The following is a 25290-nucleotide window of genomic DNA, read 5'->3' as shown; positions in this document are numbered from 1 at the left end:
CGAACCATACCATCCGAAAGACGTGACCAGGGCTCGAACCTCAACTATGTATGCATAGTGTGCATGACATCATTATTTGGATGTCATGCACACACCACAACCCGACCACAATGCCCAGTCTTTTAACATTAAAGACTGTCACAAATTGGTTGGATGAACTTCTCGATTGATATGATGGACGGATGTCGGTTGTCATTTCACAAGTCTAGGGGCCGTCTCCGGACAATCATAGGCAAATGTCATTAAAGGCCCATAGATGTATCACTGGACTCGTCGATGAAGGTGGAGGGGGAATCTATATAACGTCTGAACGACTTCTGAAAATAAGATTACATAACAAATGGGAAGAAACAGAATTCAAACCATTCTGGAAGTGTTAGATGTGGTCGAGTGTTCGAAGGTAAAGACACAGTGTAGTGACATGGATGGCATTAACGTTTATTTATTCTCTATGGGATATAATATGCTGATCAGGCTCAAGACTTCAACTTTTTAAAGTTGTGTTTACCATATTTACCAGCATGATTCCAATATACATAATGTCATGATTTTAGTCACTCCAAAGCGACCATTCGGAATAATGTAAAACCTTCAGTGATCGGTCTGGCCTCGGCCTTCCGCGTGTAACAGAACTACTGAAACATTCAACAATAAAATTTCTACAAGCACTTTCCCCTTGGTATGTTTACTACACATAAATAAGTGGACCTAGTTTTTCAGAGTGTTTCTCTAAAACTGTAAGTGAGGATTATTGAAGTGAATAAAACACCGCCACACCCATATATAGTAACAGACCTAATTAGGTTAATTGCTTTGTATTAATTTCGAGAAATATGAGACCGTAATATTAGACAAACTAATCACAATGAACGGCTAAATGATGACCGCACAATCTAATTTTTATCCTTTCGGTTTATCAAAGTTTGTCCATAATATCTTCAAGAACATAATAATCAGGGTTAATCACAGATGATTATTTCATGCCTTATGTCTTTGCTTTCTGATCATTCTTTAGGAAAAATAAAAGTCTATATTTATCCTACAAATCGCAATTCGGACTCGGTTGAATTTTACGAATGTTAACACTTATTTCTAGTCATAAATATACCATTGTACTTTATAAATGCGTTCAATGATGACTTATATCTAAATACTTAGCCTCATCAGGAAATTTTACGAGAATGAAAGATGATTACACAGGCAAATCAAAACCATCGTGTTGCAACATTGAGAAAATCATTGGATTTTTTTTCATTATTATTATTTAGGTGGAGAGGAGTGGTTACCAAAAAAAAAGAATAAAAAAAATCGTAGGATATATATACTGTAATGTTTTCCTCTTCCTATTGCCCTGATTTCTATGAGCATTTTTTTTTTAATTTGTACAACACATGCAACAATGTCAGGGTGGACAACATATCATTCAGTAATTTAGTTTTAACACTATAGTCGTCACCGCTCCCAATTCAGTTTTGCTTTGATCGCTTATAACTTGGATCACCAGGACAATATTGCTTTGATATTTTCAGGTGCTGTAAAATCCAGACAAGTACTACTAGATGAGTACATTGATCCTGAAGTTATCAGAAAACAGTTAATACTCAAAACTAAGTTCGTCATCCATGTACCACTTCTTGATTACCCATCCCCAATATACCGGAATTAAAATGTTTTATCAGACCTGAAAATATGTTTTTGGACAGAATCTTTATTAATGAAATAAAACGAAACAAAATAACCGAAAATTATTAATTAAAAAGAAATAATCTGCGTTACATGTGACTATATCTTTAATGTGCTTTTTCTGGTTTCTCTGAATTGATGGTATATTTCAAATTTGGAGATATGTGTCACTTCTATTAAGCAAATCTTGAGAATCTAATTGGGTTTTGTTTTCTGTCACAAAACAATAAATCGAATCTGAATCTGATATGAACATAGTTGACTTGCTTACCATGCTTACAATAGGTATCTATTTTGTATTTTTAGTAAAACCTCTCATCCTCAAGGTTGCTTTATGACATTAATCCCTGATAGGTCTTGCCAAGAGTGAAATGTCTTCAAGGTTACCCATCCAGGGTAATATAAAAGGAGATAAAACGGCACCTTTCAATGTTCAGGAGACATCATCTCACATTAGCCATGTTGTTATTTAACGAACTTTGTTGAATTCGCAGTCATAGTAATTCTTGTATATACTTTTATTTTTCTCTCACTCAGAAGTGATGATAAAGATAAAGACGTAGTTACATTAGAATTAAAACATTATCAAACCCACATAATATCAGTAAAACCTTTATGCATACCAATCATATTTTGAAATCGTAATCATGTCTGTTGATCGCTGGGGTGTAATAATAATCGCTAAAAATCTCCGCGCAATCTAGATGATTTAGGAAACAATACAGTGTCGATACGATCACATGATTATGTGCTACTAAAATAACACGAAACAATGACACATTTAGATAAAATATATTGTGTTGCTACGTACGTTATTAATGATCTAATATTTTCTGTTATCCTAATAACATAAATCTATTTTCTTTACAATAGAAACAAAAATCCTAATTTCACTCCGGACGAGGGAAACAATCGAATTTGTGTCGACCTTTGTTTCATTCTCACCTTCATCTGAGGGATATTCGTTATAGAGAACAATAGCTAACTTATTAGTAAAATTTGATGTACATGCAAAACAACACAAAGTAACCATTTGACGTCAGTAATCTGAATATTGTTCGTCACAACTTAAATTAACGAAAAAGCTTGTAAATATCAATTTACCAACCATTTACAAGAAGAAAAGAGTACTGAAATTTATTCTGTTTGGAGATTTTATTTTTTTACAGAAAATTTAAACATTAAAAAACTCTTTTTTAACAATTTCAGAAGCCGCTAAACTTGACATTCAAGTATACACTTGAGTATTCACATGTATGATAAACTAAACTTGGGAATAATCAAATATCAATGGGCTTTAAAATACCGCTCGTGTTCCTTAAAACTCTTCTGAATTCAGCCGTTTGCTGGAGCAGTTGTGATGCAGTTATGACTAATGAGGGGCAAGTCGAAATATTGAAACAATGGGTATTTGAGATATATGAGTCATGATGATCAGAGTTTGCTTTTGAAATTCCAAAAATATTGCATAAAAAAATCCTCTTTCAAAATACACCCGCTCCCATCTCGGCAGGATAATAAGTGATAACGAATGAAAATACATTTAATATTTTAAAAAATTGTATTAAAACTAAATCCTGTATGATGAAATGTGTTTGATGATAGCATTTTATATTTAGCACGTTCCACACCAGAAAGGTTATATATTAGTCTGCTTGCCATTCAACGAATACGAGAACCACAATGGCATTAGGCCTAGAATGCCATAAAAATAAAATCATAGATTTTATAAGAAAACGACTCAGTCATGAGCAATGTAATCTAAATACAATCAATCAGAATATAACTTAGTTTTTGTAAGAATGAAATCGCATTAAACGTTATAACTGTAAATCCATGTATATCAATTTTTTGACATGCTTAGTATTCACGATGAGTTGAGTGAACTATTCACTCGTGAATTTATCGATATCTAGTTTCAGCATATACCTTTTCATTCACGTTTCAAATCCGTTTTAGACAAGATAACACATTATGAAGTTATCTAGTTATTTCAAATGACAAAGATCGCGGGATTTTAGATCATCATTATTGTTTGAATTCCCAGTTATGGTCGTGCGTTTAGACATTAATAAAAATTGTTATGTAATTTACATTTTGTTAAAAATTGATAGAAATCAAACTACTGATACAGAGCTAATTTATTGATAAATTCAGTGCAAAGAGCGGATTCTTGCTAATTCAGAATGTCAGTAATTGGTAAATATTAGGTGTTGGTTTTCGTTGTTATCTTGTAGGAGGTGGAGGCAGTAGATTACGGAATGAGATTTCAATGGGTTAGGACATTGGATTATTTTGGCCTAAGAGGAATTAAGATTTGACCGGTATAAATCACCCATAACAGGTGTTAAATAGATCCTTGCCGAATTAAAAAAGTACTGTAAAGATATGAACCTCAGTCTACTATGTGTCATTCTACAGATTAATTTATGGAGACAAAGACTAGTTCTGTAAGGAAGGCCATTGTTTTCAAATAGCAAATGCAAAACAATGGATTAAAAAATCGTTTTGAATACAAAGTGGCTTTTTATATATTAAAGAAGCAATTACCTTATTTAAGCTATAGAAAAGACAGATTGTTTGGTTTTACTTAATTCCTTACGTCGAATGAAAAGATGGGATCGTAGAAACTAATAGGTATATATCTTAGCAGTCCCTTTAGTATTTAATGAGATGTTTTCTAATTGTATGCGTTATTATCTTTTAGATACATCAATGCATTTTGTTTATTAAAACCATATGTCAATAAATTGAAATTTAAAATACAGAATGTTGCAAAAAAGTTAAACGGCTATATATTCATTATTTTAAGTCATTCGCTCTTCATTATTCAAGTTTTTTATGGAATGTAAATATGTTTGCCGAATTTTCTCCACTCTTTGAACAGACAATGGAGATGAATTTATTAAAAATAGAATTATATAGTTAGCTATATTTACTTACTTGAACAATAAGAACATCTCCAAAAGCTGAACCATTCTTTGTCCATCAAGGACTTAGTGAGGAAAGCAATGATATTCGCGCGTAACCTGACATTTTAATACCCAGCCAGGCAAGCATATATGTACAGGAAAGTGAGTCAGAAAGTGGAGAGCGCGCGGATTCCCGCAAGCTGGTTTTTATTCGATCACGACTGTCTCAGTGGTGCAACCGTCCCTCGATCCATCAACAAGGGAGGGAAAAATCTCTCCTTCATCAAACTCAACTTTATGATTTTTATCTTCAAAGTAGCACCACCGGACCAACTCCTTGACAGGACACAGTAACATTCCGTTACGCCGAGCTTTACAACTCCAACATTGCAATTCATTTTATCACATGAAAGGACAATAATTATTTTATTGTATTTCCCGACTCTTTTTTTATTGCATCAACGTTATTAGGAATATCATCCTGACGAAAAGAAATCTCCTTCAAAATTCGTTTTCATCAGATTTACAGGATGTCGAAAAATGACAAGATACTTGGGATGAGCTTGATGGGGTTGATTTCAATATTGATACACCTTATGATGGTTGGCATTGCACTTGTTGGAGCATCAAGCGAAGAGGATGATGACGACGAGGTAGCAATGGGAACGGTAAGAAACTTTCTGTATGTAATTTTGTTGCATTAAAAGTTTTCATAGATTCTATCATCATGAAAACAGGAAGGCAGAAGTAGAAATGAAAAATTAGGAAATTCACGAAAACCATGAAAACTGGATGCCGCGAAAAGGAGGTAAGCGTTTTAACACACCTGATGTCTTGGTATTCCTTACTAAAAATTGTAACGCACCCGTAACTCTATGTTCTATATCCACAAATTGTACGTTCTATGAACATTTACATTGAATAAATCTTATATTCCAAATTAAGTTAAAGGTTGTTAATGCAATTCAACGAACGGATTATCATTCGTCTATTCATGATGACATAAATAAATATCGCAGGGCTTCCCTGAAGTCCAGTTGTAGGCGAGTATGTCGAATCATTCGACGCCAGTCATAACTTCCGATTTTCATGGCGGTCATCAATCAACAGATGAGATCATTGGTAACAAATCAAAACAACCCATCCCGTCATTTCAGTCTGGATACCTCTGACGAATATCTATTAAAAGACGTTTTGTTGCTACATAGATCATATAATGTAGATTTTCTTCTTATTTCTCTGCACATGACAGATTACACTTTGGATAGCTGGCTTTAAAAAAAGGTTAAAATACTATAATTTTCCAAATCAGTGGAGGTCTCACATCTGAGCTTCTTATCTGACTTATACTACCCAAAGTTTTCTTCATCAGAATCTCCAATGATTAGACTTTTTCATTTCCGTGATGATTACTGATCACCTTTCTCCGTTCAAATCAGCGTAGAGTAAACGTGCCTCTGTCCTTTCTGTTAAGCCACTTGCTATACAGAATAGAAGTTAATTTACGTGTCAGCTGTCATACCATGCCAATATCAAGCATCCGGGAAACTCAACCAATGAAAAGGAATAAAGTTTGTGGCTGGCAAGACCCAGAACTGAAAAACAGATTCGATCTTAATCTTTTAAATATAAGATTAAGCCATTAGCGTAAATCACCAAAACAGCTCAGCGGGAATTATACGACAATAGGTTTTATGCATATTCACGACTGTCGTCTTTTTAATAGTTAATCTTAGTTGAAAGTATTAGTAAAATCTGAGGAATATCATCCATATTATTACCAATACCATCATTATCATGTAAATTGTTTAATGTTCATGATTAATTGTAACACTTGCCCAACTTTCTATACATTAGTCTAACGACTGCTTGATTAATGCACTGATTAGAACTTTGTTCATTTGAAATCTTAATCCAATTTCCTATCTTCCATAGAAGATTGTATATCTAGCATGAACTATTAGGTCTTTGCCTCCACATAGTGACTTCTGTTATACTTTAGTGATCAAAATTGATTTATTTTATTTATTACTTATGGTCAATACGTAAAGAAAACCGCCTAAATCATACCTAAAATAAATATATATGTACAACAAAATTCAGTTTTAGATCAACGAATGGTTTTCATATTTCTTTGCACTCTTCACAGTTTTGAGCGTACATGATATGTAAGGAAATGAATTCTGCAACAGTGTCATTACCTTACAGAAGATATCAGTTACTACCCACTTCACAAGACTGTCTAGAATCACTCGACACTTCGAAATCCTCACGGGATTGTTTCTTGGAGCAACATGAATGCGTAGATGGGAATCCATTGAAGGCCATCCAAATCAAGGGAGAGAATCACTGCCTAAATTTGGCTCAGTACATCCTTCTGCGCCAAGATGTCTTCCAGATTCCGTCTGTATATGAGTGTACAAATCAATGACGGTTGAAGAATCTCTTCACTCTGATCATAGAGCTGTTCCGTGTGCCAAAAGAGACCCGGTTTTATCAGTAATATTTCTAAGATCTAATTTTCCATTTTAGATTATGCCTACGGAACGACAGCTTTTCATAACATGTATCAATAGAAAGGCGTGATATGAATACATTGATAAAACGGAGGTCAGCTGTCATGGAAGACTCCTCATAGATATGCAAGATGGAATAGATAGAGGGTAATCAGAAGCACTGACTTTCTGAAAAAGGAACGATATCTAAATAAATCTTAAACAAATTCATTAATGATAAGTATCAGGGTTCTTGGGATTTCGTATTTTGGTACGAGTACCATGTATATTCGAAAAAATTCAGAACAATTTACCATAGTTTCCTTGATCTGTTGATTAAAATAAAAGATATCTTTTGATTTCACAACCACATTGTGTTTCACATAGTTAATAATGTCTCTACTGTATAACTTCCCATAAGCGACTTGCCAACTTTCTGACAATGAAGTCCCGATTTGTCAGTCTTATTTACGTTGTGTGTTCATTAGTGTTTCAAACTTTGCCACAAAGGGCTTTTTGAATAGTAAACAAAAATTGTACTTAGTATGCGAAAAACAAGGTGTTTTATATGCTAATATATCCGATTTGTAGCACGTTGGGTTAAAAATAGCTTAAAATGCATTTGAAACATCATTCGATAAATTCTGAGACAAGGAATTAAAATTGTAATTTCTTAGTGACAACGCCATGCCCCTGCCGTAATGGAGATGCTTACGCGGAAGATATACAGGGCTGGATCAAATGACTGACGGATAAAGTAGTGCTCAAGATAAAAAGAAACAATGCTAAAATAGACAAACAGCTTACATTTACAAAATGAAAACCAAGAAAATACAACCCACTTATCTAAATATCTTTTGTATTATTCTACATCACCCGACGACGTACAATGTTTGGTCTTTAATTTAGTGTATCCGATAACATCATGTCATGTTTCATTATTATCTTATATCATGATAATGAGACATCATGATGATCTGTGTAGACATCTATATAATCATAAAAAGCTTCTATACTATGTCAGAGTGGAAAATGATAAGCATATTATTCAGTATAAGCCATGTATTCATCATAATAATATCCTTGTCACAATGGAGGCTCTTTAAAAATTCAAACCCACCCACATGTATTTCAAGAAAGGCTCCAATTATCTATAATTGTGTCTAATACTAATTAGTAATTAATAAAGACAGTCACGTACCAACTGAACACTCACCCACCCACTCACACACCCACCCACACTCACTCCACGTGCCATTGTTCACTTGTATCTTATCCAGGCTTCCTCAACACACAGGAAAGTAGATGCTTATTCATACACAGGAGGTTCCCAAAACGATGATTGCTAAAGTGTTATCATTTTACAGATCTCTCTGTGCGAATCTAAAGATAGACGGGTCTAACATCGGGGCCTCAAAAATTATTTGTTAACTGTATATAATCTGTTTTGTCAGGATTAATTTCAATGAGTTGCGCATACGCTAAATATAGACTATTCTAAACGAATATTACTTGGAAATATATGTGTTTAGCACATACCACTTACTAAATCATTGCATGTTTCATTCATTGGTTGTAGGACTTGATCAGTTTTAAAGAGAAAGTGACACGAGTTTTAAAAGTAAACTAATACTTATGCTTGTGTATATGCAGCGATTTCTCACTGAGTTTTTTTTTTTCTACTTTTAGATGATAAAGTGAACATATTAATACTATTTATGATGCAATCACAAAAAAATAAATGAAAGCACCACCAATAAATGGTTATTATTTTTTATTTCTACAACTATTACTTTGACTAGTATGACTGCTGACAATACTACTGCTTCTACTACTACAACTGCTAGTACTATCACTACTATACTGCAAGCAGTAGGTCTTCGGTTGCTTGCTAACAATCTTTTTTTTACCAGTTGAATTGATAGGCACCACCATTACATATTTTTCTATCACTACAGTTGATGCTGCTACTATTTCTTATTTTTCTTTTACTATTAATTGTAGTAGTAGTAGGAGGAGGAGGAATTCACAATCAAAATTAAATTAAAAGATAAAGAAACGAATGAGAATCAGTCCTTTGTGATAAATTAGTTTAAGTGGTAACAGTCATTGTAAACTCCTGTTGCAAACTAAACTGAACATAGATGAGAGCAACGTAAAATTCCTTTGGACTTGTAACCCAGTTTTGTAACAGATATCATCAAATCATGGGTGGATATATGAGAAATATTCTCTATCCCTTCCCAATCCAGTTAGTCATCTGTCAAAAGGATTGCTAACCCTGACACATGCCTGAAAATGATCCTTGAAATATCTTTAAAATGTTAAAGGTTAAGACAAAGGCGCCACGATTCCGTAAAAAAAATCCCTAAAAATCTTAAGTGAGAGACTACTTTCAAAATCTAAAATTTTCTTGGTGGTCCTACTCTTATCATTTTGATTCATTAGTCCAATTAAATGTTTATAAAAGTTTACGTTCACATGCATTTTAACTCATCCTCTTTCCTGTTTAAGAAGCTGATACCATACAAACATTGCTAAGGCAATCTTTGATGTACTGCACAGATATCAGTGTCAGTGTAAAAAAATGCATTTATTTTACTAGGTATAAGTCAAATATTGTTTCGAAAGAAATCTGATTAGAAAAAAGGTATATACATTGGACTTTAGAACACTGTCCGATCTTCATCGTATTAAAGGAATAAATTGTAACTTACGTCTAGTGGACCATGGATTACATATTAGAAACAACATTAGATATTATGAAGAAGTGATCCCTTTATATTTTTCACGACTACATTACGTGATGATGAATTCACTTTTCTACTCATCCATGTTATACATGAAGTTCTACATTCATCGCAATGTGTAGTAAATGTCTATAATTACGTGCACTCAATATAGTTGTAACCTACTGGAATTCGATTGCAGATCATGATATGATGTATGCATGTTTTCAACGGAAGGACTTCGATCCTTCTCCATGTCCATCGGAAAAGGAGTATTAATTTGATGATCTTCCTGGGTTACCGAGGGTGAAAAATGACCGTCATGACATTGAATACAAATAAGACCATACATGCAGTTCACTCGTGTATGTTTGTAGGTTACTCACAGAGTGACTACATGCAAGACTTCGATTTATTTTTTCAATTAATCGATTTTTTAATCAATAATTATCAGCGATATGCAAGTCTATTAAATGCAGATGTTCCTGTTTCATGCTCCCGACAACATAATAATTATGAAGCAATGATCATCTTGGAGGTTTATTTCGAATTAGTAAACAATGATATGTACAGAAAAGCTGGGGGTGTAAATGGGCAATACCATGAACAGTTGTGAAAATGAAACCACAGTATTATTCTCTAAGAATATGCCTGGTGCGTCTCTGATTTCTCAATATTTCACTTCCAAAACCCTTACAATAAAATCCTTTAATGGCCCTAAAGCATGATATCAGAGCTTGCTGAAAAATTACCTTCATGTAGATCTATAGGAAGGAGAAGAGGGTAGAAAGTCGTAAGGGTACCATGCAATGCATGGATACCATTTAAAGTGGTCTCTGCCAAGAAACCCAGCCAATTACATTACCAGCTCTGTATCTGAAGAACTATGAGATAAATATAAATGTCTGCTTGAATGGGATCCAAGTAGTGATATCTTGTTCAATTTAACTCATGTCTCTTCATTCATGATAATCCAAGAAAAGGGAGTGGCACTTTAGCCCATTGCCATCATGGCCATGTATCTTCATTTGTCGAGGTATTTGGATCGTCATTATATTATCCATTTTCTGAATATCCAGATTCTGTTGAAAAAAAATTTTGAATTAAAAAAATCAATTATCATAGTAATGATTCCAAGCTTTCCATATTGTTTAGTTTTTTCCATTTAGTTGAATAATTATCCTAGACTACATCCATGTTATTCATAAAGATCTTAGATTCATTCCCAAAATCGTGAAGATGAGAGGTTCTTTTTTATATTCGTTTTTTAATTCATTACTTAGTTTCAACAATTTGTCTATAACATTGGGCTTCATGGAAACCGTGAAAATAATCCGATAAGAATCTTGCATTGATACTATTTAATAATGTTCTCTCCTTCTCTCTCTGACTCTCCCTCTCTCTCCTTTTCCAATTATAATTATTGCTCTACAGTGCGTATCAAAAAAAAGTTTACACTTTGAAAAAGCCCTGGGAGTTAAAAAATATACAACATGTGGGTAATTTTTTCACATATAATTATGGGTTTGGGTCTCATCTATCCAATGAAGGTAAAAGTTTTGACAGAATGTTACACTTGAGTGAGCACTGTCCATTTTTGTAAAGCTCGCAGAAATCTGTTTGCGCAGAAATGCTTGTTTTCACGCTGTGTCAAGGGGAAAGGTCGAAATCCAACTTGCCCTGTGAAGCATTTCTCATAAATTTCCCTAGCACTTTTAGCCAATTGAAATAAAACGGATACATTCAAGCATTTTGTAACAATTTTGCCGCCCAAATTTGAAATTTCAACACTTAGTAAGCACAACCTTTACCCTTTTTGTGCCAGCTGGATCTGAGGACATAGCTGAATCTGAACAAAAGTTTTTATCAGACATCTCCAGCATTTTTCACTAAGTTTTTATCATTTAAAGTTGGTTTACATTTCATTTTCATTTAATACTTGTTTCTCCACACTTTTCCCAAGCTTGCCAATGATTAACAAAATGAAAATCAAGCCTAAGCCATTTCATGTAAATCACAGCTCAGTGTAAAGCAAATATCGTCACGATGGACTCGGTGTGTGGGGGAGTGGGATGGGGCGCAATGCACTCTTCGAAGTGTTTTGGGCAAGGAAACAAGTTTAAAAAGGTAAAAGATATCTTCATATCAATTTTACTTGCTAATTTCCACGTGTTCTTTATGATTAAGGTCTACTTTTATTCGCATAACTATTTCAAAGTTCTGCGCAAATCATTTTTCACCAACTTTTCAAAACTAAGTGGTGCTCACTCAAGCGGAAATATTTTTCGACAGTTATATCATCATTTGCTTAAAGAGAAATTCCAGTAGTTGCAGTAAACACTGATTTCATGAGAAAGTCTGTAAAACAAGGCTTAATTGTCAGTATATCATCGAGGATCTAGATCTGGTACAGTTACATTAACTGAACTTTGTGAAATCTTGAAATCTACGCTGAAAAATGTTCACACCGAAGATCCCCAACACAGATAAGCGCACGTGGGACAATGTATAATTATTGCTTAGGGCGTCGGGCCCGACGCCCTACCCGATTCCTGTGCTTATTTGCTGATTTCTCAGCAATTACACAATTTCTTCCAGAATTCTTTGGCACATGCGTTTTATTTATACAAACAGACACTTTGGTGGTCATTTCATTGGATTCTGTACGAACTCATTTTGATATCGTTACCAAAACTAGCATTTACCTTTAAATGGATCTGTACCAATGATAAAATGTGGAAAAATCTTCAGGATATTACAAATGTATAATTTTACAGGATTTTTTCTAAGTGTAAACTTTTTTTTGATACGCACTGTATAGGAACACTTTACATCTAAATTACGTTATTAATTATTTTTGTCCCTTCCCTTGATATTACGTAATTAAATCCTTTGGTCAGTTGATGAATATGAAATCAGGATGTCACGTACATGTATAAGTTTACCTTGATATTCTAGAGATCCATACAGTGAAATAAAAAGAAACTATTCTAATTGCTTGAGAACCTGATTTTCGTGGAAATTGATGTCATATTCTAATGGCGTCATCAGATGATCATATGGGAGTTGGCATGCTATTGTAAATTTTCAGATGTTCTGTTGGAAATCTGTAATAATACCTAAAATGTTAACCCTAAGTCAACATTCAGATGTAATCAGTATATACCATCGTGACAATAAAGAAGGGGGAGGGAATAGTGAAGCTAGTGTGAGAGGGTAATAGCTACGATTTTATTTGTATTAGTGAAAAGAAACAACGTGTATTTGTTTGACTTTGCAGTTTTGCATTGAAAGAAAAAGACAGATTTCACAGATGATCTGTCCTCTTCGATAAAGAATTCTACGTGAATTATCGGCATACCCAAGATTCATAGTACATCTAATCTCTAGGTCACTTTCTAGACAGGATGTTGGCCTCTCCAGAATGGTGTCAGGCTGCAAAATACCATAATTTATTAAGACTTTGGTAGATTCTCCATAACAAGCCCAAACTGACTAACTAAAGATCATAACCTCCTCACTACATACGGTCTTTCAAATGTGTGGTCCAAGTCCCTTCAGAAGTCCCTACAAGTGAGCAAATACACACTCTTCTTACAGAAGATATGAACTTTCATTCGATCAAGAGAAAAAAGGAAAAAAATAAAATATTCCTAGTTATATTTTCCCTCGATCGTTATGTAAAATGTTCCTTTTCTAAAAGCTAACAGAGGAGCCAGGACCAAAGTGATGATGTCACAGTCCTAAGTTACGCATTAGTTAGTAAGGTTTCTGGTCTTGGATCAGCAACCATTGAAATCTGACTAGAGCTGCATTGTAAATGATTAGATTTAGTAACCATATTGATGATTGGCTTGTGACGTCACAGGTCTGTACTCTATGGAGGTGGTACTAAATGTATTATGTATGACGTATGATTCGCCTTCATGCATTGATATACATGCATGCACTCCTGAAATAGGAAAGGGTCTTCCATCGTCAGCTTGTGTTTAAAGGACAAGTCGATCCCAACAAAAAGTTGATTTGAATAAAATGAGAAAAATCCAACAAGCATAACGCTGAAAATTTCATCGATATCGGACGTAAAATAAGAAATTCACGACATACAAATTTCGTTTAATTTCCCACAACATTTACGTGCACATCCAGTTCGGTATGCAAATGAGGGGACTGATGACGTCACCCAATCACTACTTTGTTTGTATTCTTTTATATGAAACATTCTGATTTTATCCCCCTTGTCATGTGAAATCGAGTTTTATTTGTCCCTGAACATGTGGAACTAACATTGTTTGATATTGTGGTTCGGTCAAATTTTACATAATTGTCAATTCTACAAAAGCTGAAATATTGTATTATTCAAACAATAAGAAACAAAAGAAAAAGTGAGTGATGGGCATCATCGACTCTCTCATTTGATCATCACTGATTTGTGCGTATAACTGCTTTGAGAAAAATAAGAGAAACTTTAAAACTCACAACTTTCTAATTTGACATCCGATTTTAAATGGAATTTTCAGCGTTTTGCTTGTTAGATTGTTCTCTATCGATTCAAATCAACATTTTCTGCGGTGAACTTGACCTTTAATAAAAGTTAAACAAGTGAGACCCTGCACTCGAATTTAAAGGCATCCAATAAAAAAATGAGGGGAAAATATATTTTCTCTCAACAAAAAACTACTAGGGTGGTTGCACGTAGAAAAAATATGATCATCTCTGATATTTGTTTAAAAAAAATCTTAGTTGATTTATTGAACTAGACGTATACGTTCTGTCAACGTTTTGTACAAAACGTTTCTTTTGTAACGTCGACAAACGTTTTGTAAACGTCCAATAGCAAACGTTCTGTACACGTCCTGTACCAAGCGTTCTGTAAACGTCCTATACAAAACGTCTGATTTTGTAACGTCCAAAAAACTTTTTTAAACGTTCTAAAACACCCAAACTTTGACGTAAATCTTAAACGTTATATAAACGTTTATAACGTTCATTTAGGACGAAAATGTACAGGACCTTAAAAAAAACGTTTTGAAAACATTCAGTGTTTGCTGGGATGTGCTTATCTGGAATCGGAAGATTTGATAAGATTCATAATCCGTACACTAAATGCATCATATGGAACGCCTTATTTTCAAAATGCTCTTTCTTTTTAAATCTAATCCTTATTAGATTTCAAAAGAAAGAGCATTTGGAAAACAAATTGTGTTTTTTATACTGTATAGAACGCCACTAATCTTAAAGAGAATGATCAATGAACCAATTATCTTTTCTACGAAAATGCGAATATAATGAATATTTTTTTTCGTTTTTGATTATCAAGACTAGCAAGGAAATCCGAATAAATCCTTAAATTTGGATGCATAGTATTTCAGGTCATTAAGTCAGGAAGACAAGAAGTTTAGACAGGGGACACCCAAAGCCCTGGAGTAGCAAGCTCAAATGATTCATCGCTGGGATCGGGGAGATGGCAGGATTTGAGGTCGACATGCAAGCCAGCCATGCAGGGGGCCATGAGCAGAAATCAAACATCGGAAGTAGACGATTTGTGTCGTTATTAAAATGTTGTTGGGACATGGAGAATAATAATGATGGGAGAAACATGAGTATTATTGAGGCAATTTGATGTTATAATTGATATGTGTTTGTTATTTCTCAAGTTGCACTAAAAGTGATAATGCGATGTTGCCTTCTCGGTTATTCATGTATCATTAAATTACATAAGATTAGGAAGATCTCTGGGGAGTTCAGTCACGTGTTAATCTCTCCATGGACCTGGGACCATGATCTATCACAGATCGTGTATTGTAATTATCAAAAGAAAAATACGAGAATCGGACAATTGCTTCCTTATATAATAAAACTAATAAAATAACCAAAAAGTTAAAGCCATAGCACGACTATACTGTATTTTATCAAAGAAAGAAATTTTTCTCTTTTCATACCTTGATATAACTAGAATTTGGTCTTAAAGGGATTCTCCAGGCTGTGCAAAATGCTGAAAATGTGATCAAAATCGGATAACAAATAACAAAGTTATTGAATTTTAAAGATGTGCATCATTCTGGTGAAACAGATCTAGGCATGTCTTTATGAATATTCAATGAGCAAACAGATGATGTCATATCCCCACTTGTTCTTTTGTATTTTATTATATGAAACTAGGTTAATTCAGAATCTTTTTACCAAGAACTGAAACAATTGGATCGACAACTGATTAAGTGCATTGCATCAGTCATTTATTGCTGCAACTTATTTCATTATAATGGAGACACATCATTTACACATGTATAAACAAAAATGAAACAATTATGATTTCATGTAATAACATAAGAAAAAAAAAGAGGGGCTGTGACATCATGAGCCCACCTAAGTAATACTATATGAATAAATCATAAATACTGTTAAACTTTAATTTTCAACAACTTCGTTATTTGTTGTCCGATTTCGATTAAATTTTCAGCATTTTGCTCTGTGAATTTTACTTTATTCTTTAGATATAAATATCTTCAGCCCGGAGTATCCCTTTAATTAATGAATACGGCGACTTTCCTGAAGAACATGCATTGTTTGGACATTTGATTTAAAACAGGGGAAATGTCACGTGGGTCATGACATTTTTCTTACAACCATGGGCGGCGGAACGTATTTTCGTTTTTTTTTTTTGGGGGGGGTGGCTAATACAAAAAAAGGGCACTTAGATGTCCAAATTGGCATTTTGGTTCAAACGGATATTTTTACCATGAGACTATCAACTGCGTGAGGTAGTTGTGTGTTTTCCAATAATCAAGTACAGCAAAGCCTTTTTGAAGTGATTTCTGTTTGATATACATTTAGGCTTTATTCTCCTTGAGCGAGTGTTTTTTTTTCGAATCTGAAGTTGTGAAACTCGCTTTTTGGTCAATTATAGCATTAATTATCGAAGGGCATCCTCGCGAAATGTTATTGACATTTCATTTAATAAGACATGAAAATTAAACATTTCAAGCAGTTTTTGTTATCAAAAAAGTTGTGTATCTAATCAAATGATTGACGCGAGCGCGAAGCGCGAGCTAAAATTTTCAATCTACTGACAAGGAAAAGGGACATGAGAAGTACTACATTAGTGACTGATTTAAAGGATACATATCTCACCGATCGAATAATGTTAGCGCAAAGCGCGAGCTAAAAATTGTGATAATCCAACCTAAAAACTGGACATTTTAAGCACTTTTTGTAACCAAGAACAAAATGAGCATCTTATCATTAAAAAAAATGGATGCGAGTGTAAAACGCGGACTAAAATGTGTAATATTTCAATTTGAAAAATGACATTCTAATCACTTGCTGTAACAAAGGACAAAGTGAGTGTCTTACTAAACAATTCGCGCTCGCCAAAAGTTTTTTTTATTTTCTAACGTAAAATGTGTTATGTTTTTTTTTCCAAATGGGTATTTCATTTTTTTTGGGGGGGGGGTGGGGGGGGCAAGTGCCTGCCCCTGCCCCCCCCCCGATTCCCTGCGTACAACATTTTAATGACATATTCTACCTGACAAAATGGATTATGAACATAGAGGGTGATTCAAAGTCATCCAAAGAGTTTGGCACCTGTATAAGTACTTCTCTGGTAATCCACAGCACTTAGTCATAGGGGGAGAGTATTTCAAATTGATATGAATATGACAATGGTGTCTTGTATTTTTTTACGATTCGTCACCCTAGGTTTACTCATCTTGAGGGAGGACCGTACTATGATATCATCATTCAGAATCTAAAACTATGATGAAGAATGAAAAATGGATAGTGATTAATGATCATGGAAAATATGACACCTGCTATAATCATGATGATGAATAATCTATCACCATGACCACGTAGCCATCAGATTAAACATTTTAAATGGTTGACGAACTGTCATGACTAGATCAATTGTCTTTATTTTGTTCTACGTTTTTATCACAACTAACCGTTCTCCTCTAAAGATTATGCTTATCCTTGAACCTTCATTTAAAACGATATACTATAGCTCTTATCATCACCAAATGAAATATGAGAGATAAAAAAATAATAATGATTTATAAGCACCTAGTAAATTATGATTTAGTAATAAAGAAATTGAAATTGTTTTTTAGGAAAATTTCGCTCATGATAACTTAATGCATTATTCCATTTTATCATAAGAACCATATGTTCATCAACCATATTAGCATCACTGGTAATAAAGCATCCATTTGATTCAGAAAGGCCTTCTGATATATGTTTTTGGTAATTTTTGGTACTTATTGGTTTTTTTTTCTTTTTTTTTTTGGGGGGGGGGGCTTCATCATAGGATCTGAGAACAGATTAAATCACTCGTCAAACTTAAAATTGGGAATCGGTAGTTAGAAAAGGTATTTAATATAATTGACCCTGCCAGTATAAAAAAGTTCACAATTCTAATTTAATACTTATTTGAATTATACATTTACATTATCATTATATGTCTTTCTTACATCTCATGGAAATAGAATATTTGAAACTCATGTGCTTAATCATACTTTTTATTTTCTAAATTTATTTAGAATGAAAACGTCTGCCAAAACAGTTTTAGGTAACCATAATTGGCTTCGTCCAAAATTAGATTTTATATTTCGGCCATGGGGAAGTTTCCACCCTAAATTGCAGATGGCATACAAAATTCTCAGAGTACTATCAAATATCAATAAAAAATAACAAAGAAAAATAAACAATTTCTGAAAATGCAATTAGATTTATGAAATGAAAAAAAAAGGAATCTAACATGAGGTCATCTTTGTATATCACATTTCCTAAATCAAATTTGGTGCCCCAATAGCTTAGCTTAGTCATTTCAAACGTGCGACATACTGTCCTCGATCTCAATCAGAGGCTGTCTACACAGTCTCTAGAAGCCTCTTACGAAATGGTCAAAATATTTCTTTCGAAATTCTCGTAATTCTTTGTCTTTTTCCAACGGCCGTCACCACGGCCATGGTCGTAAGAGCTTTGGAATGGCATGATGAGTTATCAAAATCATAGAATATTCAAATCCACGGTAATCTGAACTAGGTGTTGTTTCACCTTGTTTGAAAATATCAACTCCTACATCTCGTTGATCACCATTTGTCAAGGAAGATATCCGGCTCATGTTTAAGGGGCCGCATGCTGGCGGGAGGATAAGGGCATGACGAAATTCGTTCATCATGAATGATTGTAATTAATAAGAGGATCACTTCTGGAGATCTTCAGGTGCCTGGTAACAGGGGTGAGGTAGATTACTGCATTACGTGATGATATAACAGGGTTTTTTTAAGTGAGAGCATAAAACTCTCACGTATTTACCTCAGCATAAATACAAGTATAGAATACATTCGTAAAAGTGATTCATAGCAATCCTCGTAATACCAATTGAATGCAAAGGATTGAAAGAATGGACAGAAAAGCGGTGCAAAAGAAGAATTTAATGCAGGCACACACAATTCACTTTCGAACTATTTGACCAAATGAGCTACTATTCCTCTAAATATCCAGATGCAGTCGCAATAATTGATGTGATCACATCTCTTGTTAGAGCTCTGACATCGAGAGGCACCCTCTGTCAGAGGGATAAGAACGTACTTTTTGTTCAGAAGAAGGAAAGGGATGTCACGAGAAAGGATGAAGGTGCGGGTATGGTGTCCCTTGACTGATTAAAGATTTTTTGATCAAATCACATGAATTTTCTATTCCCTAATATGAAAGTCAGTCTTCATGGGCTATGGGGTCTATCGGTTGTTTAGAACGATTTTTTTGAACATCACATTTTCTATTGGTTTACTGTTATCTCGTCCGCTCATCTTATCAGTACACTTTCCTTCATACATACCCTGACGCTCATTAAAAAGAAATTAATTTTAAAATATGTTTCAAGCGCAGAGCCCCATGAAGACAAAAAAAAAATACATAATCAATTCGTTTGAGTAAAACATCACTTGGAATATAGCATTCATAATTTTGTTTTGAGTATACTAACAAGAATTTGAAAAAACAATATTACATTGATTGACATGTTACTTTTGTCGACTTCACTATTCATACAATTGTAGTAACTGAACTTTAGAACTGATTTTAGTTTTCCCGTGATGTATGCTGTCAGGAAATCTAGCTTACAAATAAGCCTGCAGATAGATTTGATGATATGACGCAATTGATGACGTCATCCTCACTGTACATAATATTTACAATAAGTGTCTTAAACTTTACAACCCGCTCCATACCAATAATTTAATGTTTGCGTTTTTTTATATTATGTAAATCTTATAGATGAAAAGTTATATTTCACTACATGCAGTATCCACCACTATTGCGTCCATGGCTGCTATTGACATCGTTTATGTCATTATCAAAATAGTTGTTAATATTGTTCTTGTTTTTGTTGTTTCTCTATTATTATTATTATTACTATTATTATTATTTTATAAATAATCCGTTCCATATCATTAAAAATTGTCTTCATATTCTTAATGAATACAGTTAGAGCATCTGCGTATATGCTCAATCTCATCATCAGTCAGGGCACAGTCAACTTGTCCCACAAGTTGGGTGCTACTCAAAATAAGGAATGATAGTTAATAGAGGCATTTTTGCCAGTAGAGTACGTGGATAAGCTCAAAATATATATTCTCTCTCTATACTTTTCCTGACATCATCAAGCACAGGAAATACACGTGTTTGAGTATATCCATGTCCCGATGCACCTGACTAGACTAATATTTATAAAGCTAAGACATAATGAAATCTGCATAGCGAACGTGGATTAACCCCTTGAGTGCAGAAAATATTTTTCGTTTCTTAATGATCTTCTTCCAATGCTCCTGACCGAATAAATTTACTCACTGTATTGCGCATGCCTTTCTCAAGAACAGTGCAAACGAGGCCGCGTGCATTCACTATTGTGTAACAGGATGCTAATAATAGACGAAATTGTAATGTCAGAGAATGAAAGAATAATTGTAATTCTTTTAATTGACCTATTACTCAAAGTGTCTTTTGAAAGAATTCCAAATTTTGCAGCTGCTGGAGGAGATCTCCTTTTTAACATCCTCGCTCAACAAGTAATATCTTTTTATGTTAAAATAGGGCGATTTGGCACAAACTCTGCGGTATTTAACAGGCTGATTACGAAAAGAGGCCGAGGCGGGGGGGGGGGGGGGCGACAGTGCATTGCAATTAATAATGTGTATTACATATTTATCTTTGTGCCTTTTCAAGAAGTCTATATTCATTGGATATGAACGTCGCTTGTTTTTAATAGTCTTGGAACATTGCAAAGCAACAAGAGAGAAGAAGAACAAAACAAACGTGCAAAAGTAATATTGGCGTACATTTTCTATGTAAATTTTGAACATTGGAGACATTGATCAGTATATAGTAATTCCTTTGTGGACTTTTTTGGGAACAGTGGCATATCCGGGATTTATCAAATATGGGTGAGCAGACAATGTTGTTCTATTTGCAGGCATTTCATTTTCCTGACAAACTAGAAAGATTCTCATCGGCAAGAAGTAACACAGCTATCCCCAAGACATAACAAGAACGTTATCAGAATCAAAATGGTCATTAGTTTATATCCAAAACAATAAATACCAGGCAAACAATTTTCTTCTCATCTTCGCATATTGGCGGATCATCTAGAAGGGAGAAGGTACCCAAGTGAATCCATTGTTCTGAAATTCATTTATTTATTTAAATAAGTTTTATTTATTCATGCATGTTCACATTGTCACAATATGAATACAATGTATGAGATTTAAAGTATAACGTGAAATATCAAAGGTAGTACAAAATTATTTAATTGTGCTGCGTCAAAGATATCAGCTTCCAGTCTTGTTTTCGATAATATTTTCTTACATGCGATATCTCCAAACATAGTGTTATAGATTTTCAAAAGTTAACAGTGTATATTTTATACCAAAGAAATAAACAACAATGCTTGATAAATATGTTTAAACATCATTCTTGTTCATGATCACGTACACCATTTAAGGCTCATCATATCGTTTTCCAAGAAATAAACCAGTATCCCCATTAGCAACACATGTTTCTATCATGATATAGTAATCTAATCATCTACACTTCCTTTATGTGAATCTTAAAACATACAGTACACATAAGAAATAATGTATTTTTGTCCCATGCACATGGTAACCTGAGACTTAAACCAGTATTCATCATCTAATTTAGGAAGGATCCTGTAAATAGAGCAATAACAGTTGCATAAACTTGATGTTTGAAACGGAAGTATCTTGATAAACATTATTAGGGTAGGCCCTATTAGTATGGGGTGTCTTTTGAGTTACTATTGTGGTGTCGCCTCCTTATACATGTTATAAACACATTTTTCAAAGAACTTATTCACATCATGCAATCATGGACATTAAAGGAGAATGAAACCTTTGGGACAAGATGCTTGTGTGAAAACAGAAAAATCAAAGAAAGAGATAAAAAAAAAGTTTGAGAAAAATCGGACAAATAATGAGAAAGTTATGAGCATTTGAATATTGCGATCACTAATGCTATGGAGATCCTCAAATTGACAATGCGACAAAGATGTGTGATGTCACTTGTGAACAACTCTCCCCATTACTTAAGTATATATTTCACTTAAATTGCCTCTTTTTTCACATCTATCACTAGATCATGTGTTCTTTATAGAGGAGCTGGGGCATGTAATACAGATTTTTAAAGGATACATCATGGATAAAGAGTTTGTATCACAATAATAAAAAGCAAAAAGAGACATTTTGAGGGTATTTTATAGTCCATCAAAGGGAAAGTTGTTCACATGTGACATCACACATCCTTGTCGCATTGCCAATGGGAGGATCTCCATAGCATTAGTGATTGTAATATTCAAATGTTCATAACTTTCTCATTATTTGTCCGATTTTTCTCAAACTTTCTTTGTTCTTATTCTTTGATTTTTCGGTTTCGACACACGCTGACTTGTTCTATAAAAGGTTTCATTCCCCTTTAATGGTTTTATTCTTTAAATTTGTTTTTACAGATGTTTTTAGAATCTTATGGTTACATGAAGAAACACGATCCGAACCATTTAGTCACAAGGGAAGAGTTACGTCCTTATGTCGCTAGGATGCAGTCCTTCTACAAAATTCCCGTCACATCGGAGCTCGATACCGAAACGATAGCGGCCATGAAACGACCACGATGCGGGGTTAGTGACATCAGAATGACCGAAACCGAATTGAATGGAGAGCCTGGGACTCTGTACAGCGGTAACTCCAAATACAGCCTGTTCGTCAATGCAAAGAGGAAGAAAAGATTTGTTTTATCGGGAGCAAGCTGGGGAAGAACTACCATCACATTCACGTAAGAATTTGAATTCATTGCTCTGACGTCACCCATGATGTCATTGTTGGTCCCATAGTTTATAGCGACGAGAGGTGGGCACGTGCACACACTCTAAAAAGATTGAGTAAAAATTTACCAAGTATTGGGTAGAAATGTTTGTTGCATATTTTTTTCCCCTCTTGTATGGTAAAATGCAAATTTAAATGGTAAATTTCAACGCAACATTACGTAAAATTTACACAGTATTTGGTAAAGTTTTACCCTGAAAGCATATATGTTCCCATTTTACCTAACACTGGTTAAACTGTTTTTAGAATGCAGGCTCGGTCTTACCCGTAGTAATGAGGGGAGGGAAAATTGTTAATGTTTATGAAATATACCGAACATGTTAAGAATAATAACAATATGGTCCATTTATATAGCACAGCTATACTCTACTTGGTATCATAATTATTACCCCAGCTGTATTGTAGCTGTGCCGCCATAGGCGCTAAAGCATTCAAGAAATGTTCTCCTTTTCACAACAACACCAACAAGAACACTGAGTCAATGGAATAAAATGACGTTTTTAAACACTAGCAAATTAACGAAAGATAACTAATAGATTGTACAATGCGCATCTAAATCAAAGGCATCATTACCAATTTCGCATTCACACCGGCGATCACTGTTTTAGTGTTAGCCGTAAAAGGGTTAGGTGTTTCAAGAGCAAGGGCGGTCAAAACAGCAGAAAAACTCTACTTAACATACAATTTTTCTTCGTGAAAGTTGGCACCAATGCAAAAGTAAGGCACTAAAATAGAACTAAATGAAAACCTTGTTCCCCTTAAAGGATGTCGGTTTCCATGCAAACAGAAGGTGTCAAAAGAACATAAGATTTCAAAAGGGGTTTTTATTTACCAAAATTCCACATAATTTGCTCTGATTTCTTCTTTTAACTTTATATCTGACACTGTTCCATAGCTCTCACGCTATCCTTTTCCCCAAATGCAGGGAAAAAAATCTTACAGGCCTGATATGGACACATTAATTTTTTTGTAGGAATTGGAGTACACTTTCAAAACTTTGGTAATCTGAATCTTTTTTTTTTCTTTTTCATCAGATAGGTCCGTATTGCTTAAAAGACGAACAAATATCATCATCATAACTTTGACCATTACCATGATAAACCATTAGAAAAACTAGAAAAGTTTGTTTATTACACCACATCAACATTTCAAACCCAAATGGGTTGATTTCATTTCATCCATGCCACAAGCATGTTAGCTGTAAAGGAACAAAATATCACTCCCTTAAATTTTCGCCCATGTCGTAGAATAATCGAACCTTTCCTTCACGAAGTTATAAAAATAACTCCTCATGCAAGTCGTTCATGAACTTTCTGGTCTGCTTGTAATGTGAAGGGCACAGGATATGATACCGTCTAGGAACAGCTCCCCCAGCTCAAGTTAAAAATATCAGCACTTATTCATTAAAGGTGCTTTAAGCATGTTATGAATAAAAGGAATTGGATCCATTTATTCATCATTTCAACGTCATTTTGTTTTCCATTGTATCGTATCTAATCTCATTTCTTTTCATTTCGTTCATTTTAAATTTCTATCATATTATATTTTTCTCCATTTGATTTGATCCTTGTAAGTCTTGGCTTTTTATCATTTTTTTTAATATCATTTCCTTAATGGACATCTTCATTACACAATCATTTTCAAATTTCAATCACTTGTTTTGAGATCTGAATATTATAAATCAAAGACAAGAAAATATCATAATACGGAAGTACATGAAAATATTTGTTGTCCCTCCCCTTCTTTCATGATTTTTTTTATGAGAGAAATATGTTCCCCTTCAAGTGAAACCCCTTTTGAACTTCATCAGGGACCTACAAGAAATAAATATCACGATTTGATCCAGGGAGGGTGCTTATGACATGTTTTTTTATAAAGAAATTAACCACATGCCCCTCTTCCCAACTATCGGGTTGTCCTGTACCCCCGCCGGGCCTCTCAACTTCATAAATGCATTTATACTCAGTGATTAAGAAGGACTTAAGTTGTTCAAGGAAAGGGGTTGATATCTGTTAATCCAAATTAATGAAGGTATGTGATGTGATCAGTTCAAATAGTTCTTTGTGGAATAGATGGAAAC

The 25290-nt window shown here is 34.2% G+C and overlaps 1 protein-coding gene across 1 annotated transcript in view; it reads left to right on the top strand.

Moving 5' to 3' along the window:
- Positions 1-4810: 4810 nt before the first annotated feature.
- The window catches only part of LOC121409095 (matrix metalloproteinase-24-like), a 30486-nt gene continuing 10006 nt past the window's right edge, over positions 4811-25290 (top strand). The window contains exons 1-2 of the mRNA XM_041600912.1: positions 4811-5263; positions 22838-23160. Of these exons, the coding sequence (XP_041456846.1) occupies positions 5126-5263; positions 22838-23160 (461 nt within the window). The 5' untranslated portion in view covers positions 4811-5125. The remainder of the gene's footprint in view (positions 5264-22837; positions 23161-25290) is intronic.

This window comes from Lytechinus variegatus, chromosome 2 (genome assembly GCF_018143015.1).
Source record: "Lytechinus variegatus isolate NC3 chromosome 2, Lvar_3.0, whole genome shotgun sequence".
Classification (NCBI taxonomy): Eukaryota; Metazoa; Echinodermata; class Echinoidea; order Temnopleuroida; family Toxopneustidae; genus Lytechinus; species Lytechinus variegatus.
Note: the sequence above shows the minus strand (reverse complement) of the source record. Positions and strands in the feature narration are given on the sequence as shown.